Source organism: Melospiza melodia, chromosome 4 (genome assembly GCF_035770615.1).
Source record: "Melospiza melodia melodia isolate bMelMel2 chromosome 4, bMelMel2.pri, whole genome shotgun sequence".
Lineage (NCBI taxonomy): Eukaryota > Metazoa > Chordata > Aves > Passeriformes > Passerellidae > Melospiza > Melospiza melodia.
In genome coordinates this window covers 91494527-91508264 of record NC_086197.1, presented here as the reverse complement: position 1 = coordinate 91508264, position 13738 = coordinate 91494527, and the positions used below count along the sequence as shown (strand labels likewise).

At 40.9% G+C, this 13738-nt stretch overlaps 1 protein-coding gene and 1 long non-coding RNA gene across 2 annotated transcripts in view; one reads left to right on the top strand and one right to left on the bottom strand.

Annotated features, from left to right (window-relative positions):
• FAM185A (family with sequence similarity 185 member A) overlaps positions 1-4196 on the top strand; it is a 37313-nt gene extending 33117 nt beyond the window's left edge. Inside the window, exon 8 of the mRNA XM_063155563.1 lies at positions 3615-4196. Coding sequence (XP_063011633.1) covers positions 3615-3730 — 116 coding nt within the window. The 3' untranslated portion in view covers positions 3731-4196. The remainder of the gene's footprint in view (positions 1-3614) is intronic.
• The window catches only part of LOC134417841 (uncharacterized), a 39762-nt gene that overhangs the window by 7727 nt on the left and 18297 nt on the right, over positions 1-13738 (bottom strand). The window lies entirely within an intron of this gene.

Here is a 13738-nt window from a genome sequence, read left to right as displayed (position 1 = left end):
AACAGTCAGTGCTTGACTCTGAAGTTTTGCCAAGGTGTTACTTTCCTTTAAACACCACAACCTTTTGCCTGGGCTTTGAATTGAAAGGTATACACAGCATGATAGTGTATCTGTCTTCTCCTGAACTCCTGCTGCTGTCTTGCCTGGTAGGTTTTGTAATTAATTTCCCCCTCCCCACCTCATTCTCAGTTCAGGAGGCTGTTTGCTTTTGTGATTTAATCAAGCTAATAAAGTCTTCCTCAAAATCCACTCATGCTCTCATGGTATCCAGAGTACAAGCAGTGAGTACAGTTAAGACCCAAGCAGTCATCAAAAGGTCTCCAGCTAAACCTTGTTGCTTGATTAGTGCCTCATACACAAATTAATTCAAATATAGGAAATAACTTTGAACCTCCTACTAGTAATGGGCTTAATAACCTTAATATTTGCCTCACAGGCAAATTTCCAGGAGTATAAGGAACAAAACTTTTTTCTACATTCACATAGCAAAACCAAAATGAGAAACAGAGCTCAGACAGAAACTCAGCTTTAAAATGCCTCTTGTAAATTTGTTCCTGTGTTCCCTAAACTCTGCTTTAACTTTCTTGCCAAGGTGTAAGCAGTGCATGAAACCAGTTACAGCACTGATTCTGTGCTTCAGTGTTTGTGTCGTGTACAGAAGTACAAGCCATAGTCACAAAAACATGAGAGAGAGGAGCTGGGACCAAGCACTCCAATATGCACTTTCTGGAAATATATCTCTGCCACGCATTTATTGTGTTCTCTCTCCCTAGGAGAAAGAGCTGTATTTCAGTGTTCTACAGCCCTGTTAAAGGATCAGCTGAAATTTTCCTTTATACTTCTTTGTTGGTTCAATTTCTTGTCACCTGGAGGCTGTTTCCTTAAAAACCAGACTGATGAAATGTTTCAAGTGCTATCTATGCTTAAAAGATTGTGTTTTAGTTTTTGTTCTGTACTCTCTGATACAATACTATTGAAAATCAGTGTTTCAGGAAAGCTTTGAGGAACTGAACTTCCAAATTTTAATGGATTCCATATACAACACATTTGTCCAACTTGGTGATTCATCACAGATTAAGTCTGCAGTTAGATGATGAGTAGAGGTCTGTGGGTTCTGCTTTACTGTGGGTATGACACTGACACTGAGTGTGCTTGAGACTGCTGCTGTCTGGAGCAATGAGGAGTGCAGAAATTGTGTTGAGACATCCCCCTGGAGACACCTGAAGGCATGTTGTAGTCTGATAACAAGGGACACTCAATGACTGCCATTGCTGGACTCCTGAGAACTCTGTACTTCCAAACCACACCTCAGCCTGTTGTGAATTGCTGTGGGTTTGGCCCATAAACTCAAATGAATCCCTCTTAGAGCTGCTAAAGCACTGAAATGCTATTGAAAAGTTCTGGCACACGGGCCTGAGTTGTGGAAACCAGTGCAGTGATGTCACTTGGAGTTTTGCCACTGTTTTTGCTGTGGCCAGAATTTGATTTCAGCTGTGTTACAGGTCAGAGCAGAGCATGTTTGCAAAATTGGCTCAGAATCTGCTTTCCTGCCATCCCTCTTGCTATTACAGGCTCAAATTATTCTAAACTTAGAATTCACACAATTAAATGAACACTAAAGTAATAATAAATTATATTTTGTAAAGATGAACCAATGTGAAGGTTGATCTTGTGATAAAGGCACTGATTTGGCACTTTAAAGATCTCAGTTTAATTCCCAATATGGACACAAATCTTTTGTATAAATTTGGAAGATCACTTTTCTCTCTGGCTCTCAGGTTTTTGATTATAAAATGAGGCTGAAGAGTTGAACTCTCTTCTTTGTTAGTGAGCTTTTCAGAGCATGCCTGTGAGTACAGAGTTTATGTGAAACCTGTGAGACAGATACTCAGGGTTGTGGGGTTTTTTTAGGTCATTATCATAAGGAAACAGTAATACTTGCAAAATGCCTGGGCATCTGGACAGTCAGATCTTACCATGGCTCTTAAAATCTTTGAAATTACTTAGCCAGATCAGTATCTCATGTAGAGCCATGGTTTAAGCAGAGCTGGCTGTTGAGCACCAGGCAGCCACTCACTCCCCACAGTGGGATGAGGGAGAAAAGCAGAAAAGTAAAAGTGAGAAAAGTCATGGTTGGGATAGAGAGATTTTGAGATTAAGACAGTTTGATGGATAAAGCAGAAGCAGTGCACACCAGCCAAGCAAAATGAGGGATTCTTTCACTGCTTCCCAGGGCAGGCAGGTGTTCAGCCATCCCCAGGGAAGCAGGACTGTGTCTCATGTACTGGGTCAGACAAATGCCATCACTCTGAGTGTGCCCTGCTCCTCCTCCTGCCAGCTGTGATACAGAACATGCCACCATACAGTTCAGAATGTCCCTTTGGTCATTTGGGGTCAGCTGTCCTGACTCTGTCCCCTCCCAGCCTCCTCACTGGCAGGGCAATATTAGAAGAAAAGGCCTTGAAGCTGTGAAAGGGCCGCTCAGAAATAACAAATTTTATATATTGTCAACACTGTTTTCAGCAGAAATCTAAACTATGGTTCATCCTAGCTACTATTAAGAAAAAGTAACCCTATCCCAGAGAAGGCCAGTACATGTAGGGTCTGTGTGGCAAGGTTGCTGGGAGGGGCTCTAGGGGTGGCTTCTGTGAGAAGCTGCCAGAAGCTTCCCCGTGTCCTGCAGAGCCAGCACCAGCCTGCTCCAGGATGGACCTGCCACTGGCCAGGGCTGGACCCATCAGTGATGATGAATAACACAGTTAAAGAGGAAAAACCCTACAGCAGCTGGAGCAAGGAGTGAAATATGTGAGAGGAACAGCCCTGCTGATGTGGAGGCCAGAGCAGGGGCAGGGGGTGCTCCAGATGCCAGAGCAGAGATTCCCCTGGGACAGCCCCTGGGGTCTGCAGGGCTGCAGAGATCCACCTGCAGCCTGGGGAGGGCTCCGTGGCAGAGCATCAGGAGCTCTCCTTCTGCAGGGGGAGGCGTGGCAGAGATGATGTGTGACCAGACCAAAACCCCCATTCTCTGTCCCCCTGTGCCTCTGGTGGGGAGGAAGTAGAGAAATCAGCAGTGAAATTAAGCCTGGAGCAAAGGGAGGGGTGAGTGGGATATGTTTTTAAGATCTGGCTTTATTTTTTATTACCCTTCTCTGAGCTGATTTGGAATGAATAAAATTAATTTTTCCCCAAGTCAAGTCTGTTTTCCCTGTGACAGTAACTGCTGATTGAACTCTCTCTGTCCTTATCTTGATCCATGAGCTTCTTGTTACATTTTCTCTGGGCTGTTTATTTGAGGAGGAGAATGGCAGAGTGGCTTTGGTAGGGACCTGACATCCAAGCAGGGTCAACCCACCATAACACATTTCTTAGCTTAGAATAAAAAAGTGCAGTACTATATAATAAAAACCACTGTTCTATTGTGAAGATGTATTATGGGAAAGCAGATTAATGTTAAGAAAAAATGTATCAAGAAGGAAATGCTTCTGCTAAAAGTACACAAATTCTACCAAATAAAAGTGCTCTAAGTGCTTCCAGGGAGCTTATAAAAAAAAGACAGTGTGAAGATGATATGTTTACTGTGTGTCAAATTAAACTAAGACAACTCTCTTTTCCAGGTCACATGAATCAAAGGGATGAAACAGACAAATGGATTAAGGCTGACACACAAAATGGCAAAGTGTGTCTTAAAAGCCAAAGCTGGATCCAGTCTGTCAAGCTGAAGAGTTCTTAAAGATGAAATAGGCCAAAGAAGTTAAATCAAGAAACTACAAAGGAACATTTCTGTAAAATTATGAAAAGTTTTGGATGAATATTCTTAATATAAAAGAGAAACTATTAAAAATGAGAGAATTTTAACCCAAGATTTGCCTGTGACAGTGCTGGTGCTAAACAGTCTGGTTTACTTTTAGTGCCTTTTAGGAACAGGATGATCTTACATATTCAGAATTCATATAATTTGACCCACTTACCATAGCAGTTTAAAAGCTGATAGCTTTCAAACAGAAGTTTGGAGTTGTTTTATAAAATGTAAAAAAGCATTTTCAACACTTCCAAGATGCCATGCTTTGCAAGCTCTGTTGTACTTTTAAATTAAATGTCTCAATACTGTGGGAATTCTGCTGGTTTATGCAAAATGCAGAGAATTTTCTTCAACCAAATTGTATCATGGATAGGAAAAAATCACTTTCAGTGTGGTTCTTATGTGGTCTTCTCATTTGGTGTTTGAACCCTGAGCAGTTTCTGCCTGGCTGATGGGAACTCTCTGTGTAGAAATACTTCTGTGAAATGGCAGAACTTGCTCTGTGTCATCCTGAACCTCTGGTCTGTGGATAGAAAGAGGAGCTCCAGCTCTGTCTACCACTGCTCGCCTGCAAAGAAAAGCTTTCAAGATAAATAAAAGTAGCATGGATCTGGCTGATTTGAAGGAGGAGCACTCCTCCAGCTGGACCTAGGGGAGAGTCCACCTGAGCATTCCCCTAAGGAGAAGCTGCCCTAGGAGGGAAGTGTTCCCTTGTGGCTGAGAGCTGGAATCTTTGCTTGCTCTGTCTGCAGTGAGTGAGAGCTCTCTCCTGCAGAGCTCCTGGGAGGCAGAGAGGGAGCTGTGAACCTGCACAAGGACAGGTCTGATTTGGTGGAGGGTTCTGTGTTACTGTAAAATAAGCACACAGCAAAGTAAATGGGGGTTTAAAAAGCCTTTCCATGCATCTCTGTGGCACCTTATAAAAGCAGGAGTGAAATTTGTGTTTTAAGCTGAAATGTCAGAATCTCTGCCAGCTCAGGGGATGGTGAGGATCAGGAGAGAATTCAGAGTGCCAGCTCAGGCTTTAGGTTTTGTACATATGTGTATGTTCTTTAAGGCATAATGGGACATTATGAAATTAACTTCTTTTGCCACAGGATTCCCCAAGAGATATAATTGCCCCTGGCTAATGGACTTCAAGACTCAAGGGCAGCATACCTACTGTAATTCAGGGAGGTTAAAAACTCCCCTTCCTGTTTATTGTTGTGTGTACTGCTTGTTGGGATGAGGTGGGCACTAATGCATATGACAAATTATAGGTTTTAGATTTTTAATATAAACAGTAATATATAAAGCATTTCTAATAGTATTACTAAAGGCATTACAATATTACTAGATATGAGTTATTATTATACTTTTTAAAGTTACAAAATTAATAAATTAAATGGTTTTTGATAGCCAGAAAAATATTTGAAACTAATGTTTTCTATGCCCTGCTGCAGCCAAAGTGAAAAAAGCACCTCAAAATTCACACCACATGAAAACAGTCTAGTAGGTATTTCACAAGATTGAATCCATTTAATGGTCCCATTATTCACCTGAAATACAAAGCCTGTCGGCCTCTGAGATTAAGGTTGTGGTTTTTGAGACTGCTGCATCAGCAATTTAAGGGAGAACATAGTAAGAAAACATTTTATTTGTTCCATATTCAAAAGAAAGCAAACTCAGACTTTGAATTCATTAATTTTCTAAATCCAGCAAGAATTAAACATCAGACTTGTTAGTTACTTGCTTAAAGAAGTTTAAATCAGCCAGCAGAAAAATTGTGCTACTACTAAAGCTACTGATTATATTCATTCCAAGCTAAAACATGTTGAGACCAGCTAGGATGTTAATATAAAGGTCAAGAATGAGCTGAAGGAGGACAAACCCTTCCTTATGAGTTTCCCCAAAGGCATTGAACAATGTCTTGTTCTGCTCTAATGAGGTGAAACTGTATTTATCTCTAGACAAGGGAGGATTAGTAGGTTATCAGCAATTAGAGTTTGAATGGCAAATCCCTTGTGAGCCCATATATCTTTTTTTATCCATTTGATGAGAAGACATTCTTGTAAGTGGGGCAAATTTATACTCCAACACTTTTTTAATCTGTGCTCCCTCTAATTTGGTTCTCCTGCTCTCTCAGGTGCCAGCCAGCCTACAGTTCAGACCTGCAGACACAAACATGAGGTTGTTTAGAGAGCTGGACTCAGCCCAAGAGGCTTTTCTGAGAATGAGGGCTGTGGGTGCTCAAGTGACTGTTGAGAAGTGCAGAACTGTGCTGAAATGCATGGGTGTAGTTGTGTATTAAAGAATCTGCAGTCGGTGCCTACTCACTGCTCTCCACTCCTCAAGAAGGCTGTACTTGATGGGTACCAACCACATCAAGTGTGGAGCTCTCTGGGGAGTCAGAGTGTTTATGTCCTGGAGAGGACCTGCATGGCAAACAAATCCTCCAACACATGCGGATTTATTCCTTGCTTACTCTGCATGGGACTACAAAAACTTTCATTATTGAAAGATGAAGACAGCTTGAATCAACATCTGAGAGTTAGCAGTGCTGTCTGAGTGCAGCTGTCTTGCTTGAAGGCATTCATACTCTTGTGAGAAAGATTTGCTATGCTTCCTTACTAATGCAACAAATGGCCTTTTATTAAAGTGTGATTAGTTTTAAGGAAAAATAACACAGTGGTCTTTTCATGCTCTAGAGAAAAACCCTTGAACTGTAGAGATGCTGCACAATTTCTTCTTATTTCATTTTGAAGAATTTGTTTTTTCAGGCTCTGATCTGCATGTTTTGGTGAAGGTGATTATCATATCTGAGCCAGGAAGGATGGTCAGCATCTTTATGTTCCTGTTTCTCCAGTTCAGCTGTGTATTTCAAAGTAGCTTGTCTGCAACAAAAGTTTAATAATGACAAAATTTTTCAGAGGTTGTTTTTACAAAGAACACTAAAAGCAATTTAATGAGGAAAAGTTCCTTGCTTTAGCTAAAACTCTCAATATTATAAGGGTGTTGAGGAAAGTAAACCAGAAGATAATTGGTTAGGTCATAGAGTCACAGAATGAATTATGTTGGAAGAGGTCTCTGGAGAGTATTTTAACTTGATGTTGCTTTAAGTGTATCCAACTATTCCAGGTGAGTCATGGCTTTACCAGATGAGTTCTGAATATCTTTAGGGATGAAGGTTGCACAGTCTCTGGGATCCTCTTCAAGAGTTTGGCCAGCTTCCTGGTTAAAAAATTAAAGTTTCCTTGTAATCAGAATGTAATCAGAATTTTCCATATGCCATTTGTCCTATCAGTGCACCTTTGACTCTGGTCTGGCTCTGTCTTCTCTTCTCTGTGCTCTGATGAGAGTTAGAGACAGCAATAAGGTCTCCTCCATCTCAAGTCTTCTCCTGGGATGTAGCAAAGCAATTCTCTGAAGGTTTCTCACAGGTTACATGTTCCAGCACTTCAATGGTCTTGATGGGTTCATCCACACTTGCTCTAGTGTGTCAGCATCTGCCTGAACACAGATCTGAGAGGGTGATGCCACTGGAATAACAACGCATTTTGGAAGAAAATATAAAACCAAACAAGACAAATAAACCAGCTACACCTGAAGATATTAAAGCATCTCCAAGCTGTTTTCTCATGGCTCTATAGGAAGGCTGTGGTAACTGTGCAGGTCCCTCTGTTTTTCTTTTTGAACCAGTGTCTGTGGCACCTCCAAGTATTTTACCCTTTCCTCATTCACCTTCTGCTTGATTTTGGGCAGCCTCTCTACTGTAGGTATCTTCTGTCACCCACCTCTTTTAACAGGTATTGTTTTGGAAATGGAATTGAGTACACAACAGGCAGTGCCACAGGAGCCTGGTGGTTACCTGCATTTACTGGCTCTGGACCTGCCCTAAGGCTGTGTTTTGTTTTGCAGCTTCTGTGAGAGCTGAACCAGAAGAGAGTTGTCTGTGATGCCCAAACCTACCCATGGCCACTCAGATCCCCCTCAGCATTTTGTGGTCACTGCTCTTTTGCAGAACTAGAGCACAAAACTAATAAAACTAGATCAAAATTTGAGAAAATCAGGCCTCCTGAGTGAGACACTCAAAAGAAGAGCACCTCTCCCTTCTTTCTTGGCAGTGTCAATCCAGCAGTTTTCAGTACCTTCCCAAGCTGAAGAAACAGAACCCATCACTTGCAGTGCTGTGAATGTCTCTTTCTTTCCATGCCTTGTGTGAGCTGGCTGCCAGCCTGGTCCTGCTGAGCAGAGCACCCTCCTGCCCAGCCTCTCCCTGTGCTGAATATTCCAGAGCTCCTGGGGAAGAGCCAACTCTGCAGCTCCCATCCTCTCCAGGAGATTCAGCCTGAGCTGGTGTGTCACAGCCACAGCAAGGCAGTCTTTCTCCCTGCTGGCCAATTCCTAGGCTCTGGAAAAATATAACATACAGCATCCAGACAATACTGGAAAAAAATCCAAATTGAGGTGCTCTGTGATCTGTCAGTAATGCTGCTACAGTGTTTTTGTGTTTGGTTCCCAAAGTGGAAATGCTGGAGGTGGTTACAAGGGGCAGATGTGCCCAGCTGTGATGCCTGCACCACTACAGCAGGAAAGGGAAGTGGGCAGGAGTGGAAAAGGGACAGAATTAGTGAAGCAAGAAGGGTTTGTTTGCAACCACTGCAGGATATTTTTTTTATAAAATGTCCAACACTGACACACTCTATGAACCACATGAACACAAGGCTGCATCTGTTTTTATATTAGGGAGGCCTGTGCCATTGAGGAATGTGTGCACAATTTATATGAGCTATAAGCTCTGACCTATAAAAAATCAACTCATCCAAGTCCAAATTCCTGTTTTTCATGGAAACTGCAATGTATAGTGGCTGTCTGAAGCATGTATAAGGGGAGCTGTTACTACTTTTTTGGAAAGATATGATGTCCCATGCCTGGAGCTACAGTTGAGTGGTTTGCCAGAAATAGCCATTCATTAATCATCAACACATGGTAAAAAGATTGTTTATTTAAGATATGCTGTACTATGACAGAGCCTGATTATTTTATTTATTTATTTATTTATTTATTTATTTACTGTATTAAATGAGCCAATTGATGAATAAAAGTATTTCAGCCAATAATTACAGTTATCTTTGGCAAAACAGCTATCTCTTGGTATAAGTCAGACAAAAAAACTGGCCCAAACACAGGGCTTGAGCAGCACTGGAATACCTAATTGAATCCTTACCCAAAGTCTGAATCCATTTTACTGAGAGGGGGTAACTGGGAAATACAGTTCTGCAGCATGGTCTGAATCCTGAGCCGTTCCAAAATTCAGCAATTTTTCAGAATCCCAGAATGTGCTGAGTTGGAAGGAACCCACCAGGATCATCAAGTCTAACTCCCAGCCATGCATGGCACCATTCCCAAGAGTCATCCCATGTGCCTGAGAGCACTGTCCAAACACTTGAACTCTGTCAGGCTGGTGCTGTGACCACTGCCCTGGGGACCCTGTTCCTGTTTGACTGGGTCCATCATAATAAAAAGCAGAGATTTAAAAAAAAAAAAAACTTATTGAGCTGAGGTTACAGAAACCAATCATCAGTAAAAAGTAATGGAAAATAAAATCTCAAACATGGGAGAAATGTTTGTAGTGCAAGTAGTGCAAGGAGAAATTAAGCAAGTGGAGGCAGGGAGCTAATGGGAAAAGCAGGAAGCATTCTGCAGGCATGCTCCAGGCTACAGAATGTGGTAAGAGTACCTAGGACCTGAAGTATTCTGAGGTCCAGTAGTTTTATCATTTTATGGCATCCAGTTCATACGCATTCAGTGGCTGAAACATGGCACTCCAGGAGCCTCTGTGTCACTTCCAAAGAGAGAATCACAGTCAGTGAGAAGACAGTACTCTATTTCTGTTTCTTGTTTAACAGAAGACTTAGGAGTAAATGCTGTTGGTCTTTTACCAAATTGTGTGTAGGAGGTCTTCATTTCCAGTTCCATGTTTGTTTGCATATTTGGATAAAACCTAAGAAATTCTGTGAGTTCTTACAATCTCCTTTCTAATCAACAGCAGCCATTAGGAAACACAACAACAAAACCAAACAAAAATGTAAGTCTTCTCCAAATGTTAAATGTATTGTAGCTATTAAGACCTGATGTAATTTTTGTTTAAAAGGCAAAAATTGTAAGAGGAATTGTTGATGAGTTTGTTAATAATGTAGTCATGAGTTCAGGAGAAATGTAACCAGTTTTATGTTAGTGCAGACAAGAAAGAAGGAAGCACATAATTTTTAAGGAGTAATTTAAGGAGATCTTTTTAGGGAACCAAACTGTTACAGATGAGATGTAGTTTGGGGAAATTACAAGCCTAGCTGGCTTCTCTGTCAATGACATGTTTCCTTTCTCATTTTGCATCTAGAAATGTTAACACAGAATGTTTTACAGGGAACAGAAGTGTTTCTCTAAAGATGCCAGTATGTTATTTCCTGTAGTCTTAAGGAGTAGTCTTAAGCAAATCAAGCTGACACCACCTTTTCCTACATTTTAGAATGCAGAGAGTTAGATTGTTTTTCCTCTAGCAGAAGAAATCAATTGTAGCAGCACTATGTACTTCCACATTAGATTATCCATGGTTCTTTCTGCCATTTAGAAACTGGATTAACTGAAAGGTCATTAGCCTCTGGATGCAGAAATATGCAGCAGGATACCAGGCCTCAAACTTTTTCTTCCTTCTAACATTTATTAAACCTGGAAGCAGGGCAGTATGTTGGCAAATGTAATCTCAAAATCTACCTTATTCTGGAAAGAATGTTCAATTGAAGGCCCATAACTGTTTCCTATGAAGCTGCTTTGGACTGAAACTTGGAGAACTTTGTGGCTCCACATGTTTTCTATTTTAATCTATCAAAACAGTAAAAATAAAAAAAGAAAAACAATGTGCACAATACAAGAGATATGACTCAATACTTGCAAGGTTTAGTCTGTTAAGAAATGTCTGCTAGGACTGGTTAGTGTTTAACAATAAATAATGGGGAATTCCTTTGGAACAATGAAGTAGTATTTTATGCCACAAATATTTTAAGGCAACTTTAAACTAAAAACATATTTCTTCTATTGCTTATTTAGAACCTAAGCCGCTAGCATGTTTAATTCTCCAGATAAATGTGATTTTTACATAGATGATCTCTTCCATCTCCTTAAACAGAGAATGAAATTTCTCTACAATGTTGGTTTCACACCCTCAGAACATAAATTACACCTAAAATCAGTCTTTACCTTCTGAAAATCTAAGAACCTGAATAGGGTTTTAAGAATTAATCTGAAAACAGAATTAGGGCCTGATTTAGTTTTTATGACAATCTTTTGCTTGTCATTCATTACTAAAAACATACAGGTTGTGAAAGAAACACATCGTTTTATAAAAATATGTGACAGTGACAATACTGTCATTGCTGTTGATGTTGCTGAAAAGCTACTGCAAGATAACTAACTCTAGAATCATGCCATATTTTACTGTGCTTTTGATGTAGTTATTGGCAGAAGATAAAATTTTTATCATCATTGCCATATTGATCTTGAACTGCAATTAAAAAAAAAAAGATTTTCCTAAACTGAGAAACATGCAGGATGTGGAACATATCAGAATCTCACTGTGAACTCACTTTTATCTTCTGAGTGTCATTCCCAGTATATTCTGTGGCCTGGCAAATTCTAGAGCAGGATTTCTTTGGACTTGTTGGAAAGAACAAGTTAAAAATGCTTGGGACTGCATTATTCTGCATATCAGTCCACCTAGTAGATGTTGTCCCAGACTCAGATGGTGCAGGACAGGAGTTTCCTATCACTGAATAAGTGGTGTGAAGGGTTAGAGACTGAGGCTGGCAAGGACAAAAACCATCCTCTGTCCAGAAAATGAGACTCAAGAAAATAAAGTTGGCAAAGTTTACCTAGTTCTGAACATCACACAAAGGGCAAAGATAACACTGGGTGGAGACATGTGTCTCATGGTTGCCTTTTTGTTTTGCAAAGACGTGTAACTCTCCAGGGTTATCTTCAGAGTAAAAATAACTGGTTGGGAAATTCCTTGGCTGGGTCAGAAGAGTTTAATCAAGACCTTTGGAGAACCCATGGCACATGGGACTCTTAGGCAGAGGCAAAGTCGTGGGTCATCCCAGGCCAAAATAATGCAAATGGGTTTCTAAAAAGTCATGTCAGCTCCTTGGTGATGGCTCACCCAGCACAACTTGGAATTTGCACAAGTTTCTGTTCCCACTTCATCTCACTTCTACAGGAAGACGGATCAGCAGGCAGAATCAGAAAGGGCTGACATGCTGTTGCTGCTCTAAACAGAGACATGAAGTCACAGAATAAACAAGTCAACAACAGTAATCTGAGGATAAAAGAAAAACCCTTGAGGTTTAAGATGAGAAAAACTGTAAATCAGAAAATTATGAAGATATTAAATGAATCTGATTTTTTTTTTCAATTACTACTGTTGCCTACCAATCCTTCAAAGCACTTTTTGTATCTAACAAGTGTTTAATTAGAAGTAGAGATTTTAAGGAGAAAGTTCTGAGATGACATTGAGAAAACTACATCTGAGAGAAGTGAAGAAAATAAGACCAATGACAGCAAAATTGTTTGTGGTAAGACAAGGAAACAGTGAGGAGGATTTGGAAAGTGTGAAGCACACTGGAAATACCTTTTGAGTTATTAAGTATGTGTATTGGTCTTGTGGTCTGTAAAGCAGCTATTAAACCCTGGAATGGCTCAGCAGGAAGTACAGTACTTGCAGAGGAACTGTTAAAGTACAGTAGGAGCTCTCCTAGTATAGACTGTCTATATAGGATGGTATTTTATATTTCTTACTCTCATAAAGTTTTATTAAGTTATCTATTCAGATAGATCAACCATGTCTAAACTTCAGTTCCTTTCCAGTTTCAGGCCCTGTGGCATGTCTGGCCACTGTGCTGTTCTGGGTGTACAGGGCCTGGTCTGTAATACTCTTAACCCCCATGGAAGGGTGATGGGAATTGAATCCACATCTTTTGAGACTCACAGATGAAAACTGAGCTCTCAGTTCAATTCTCCCAATTTTTAAGAGTAAGAAGGAAGACTCCAGCAATTACAGGCCCTCCAGTGCCTGGTAAAATTATAGAGAAGGTTATTTTGAGAGTAACTGAGAAATATTTGAGAGACAATGCAGCCACTGGGCACAGCCACCATAGGTACAACAGGGGGGGAAGTCCTGCTTAACCAACTTTATTTCCTTTTATAACAAGGTCATCGACATAGCTGACCAAAGGAGGCCAGTAGATATGGTGAGTTTGGATTTTAGCAGAGCTTTGGATACTGTCTCCAAAAGTATCCTGGATAAACTGTCCAGCAAGTCCCTAATACCCTGGGTAAGCAACTGGCTCACAGGTTGGGCTCAAAGGGTTACAGTAAATGAGGTTATATCAGGTTAGTGGCCAGACACCAGTGCTCAATTTGTAATGTTTTTATAAATGATCTGGATGCAGGAATTAAATGCAAAGTGTGCCAATGATACTAAACAAGATTCCCTGAGGGTAGAAAGGACTTACAGAGAGATCAGGACAGACTGAAGAGCTGGGCAATTGCCAGCTGCATGAAACTGAACAAGAGCAAATACTCAGTTCTTCACCTGGGATGGGGTAAACTTGGTTATACACAACCACTGGGAGATGAAAGGCTGGAGAAAAAGCCCTGCAGAAAGGGATCTGGGAGTCTGGTCTGCAGAAAGTTGAACATCAGCCAGCAGTGCCCTGGCAGCCAGCAGGGCCACCTGTGTCCTGGTGACATCAGACACAGCAGCACCAGCTGGGCAAGGGAGGGGATTGTCCTGCTCTGCTCTGCACTGGGCAGCCTTACTCCCAGTGCTGGGGGCACTTTGGGGCACCACAATATAAGAAAGACATTAAACTATTGGGGACCATCCAGAGAAAGGTGACCAAGATGGTG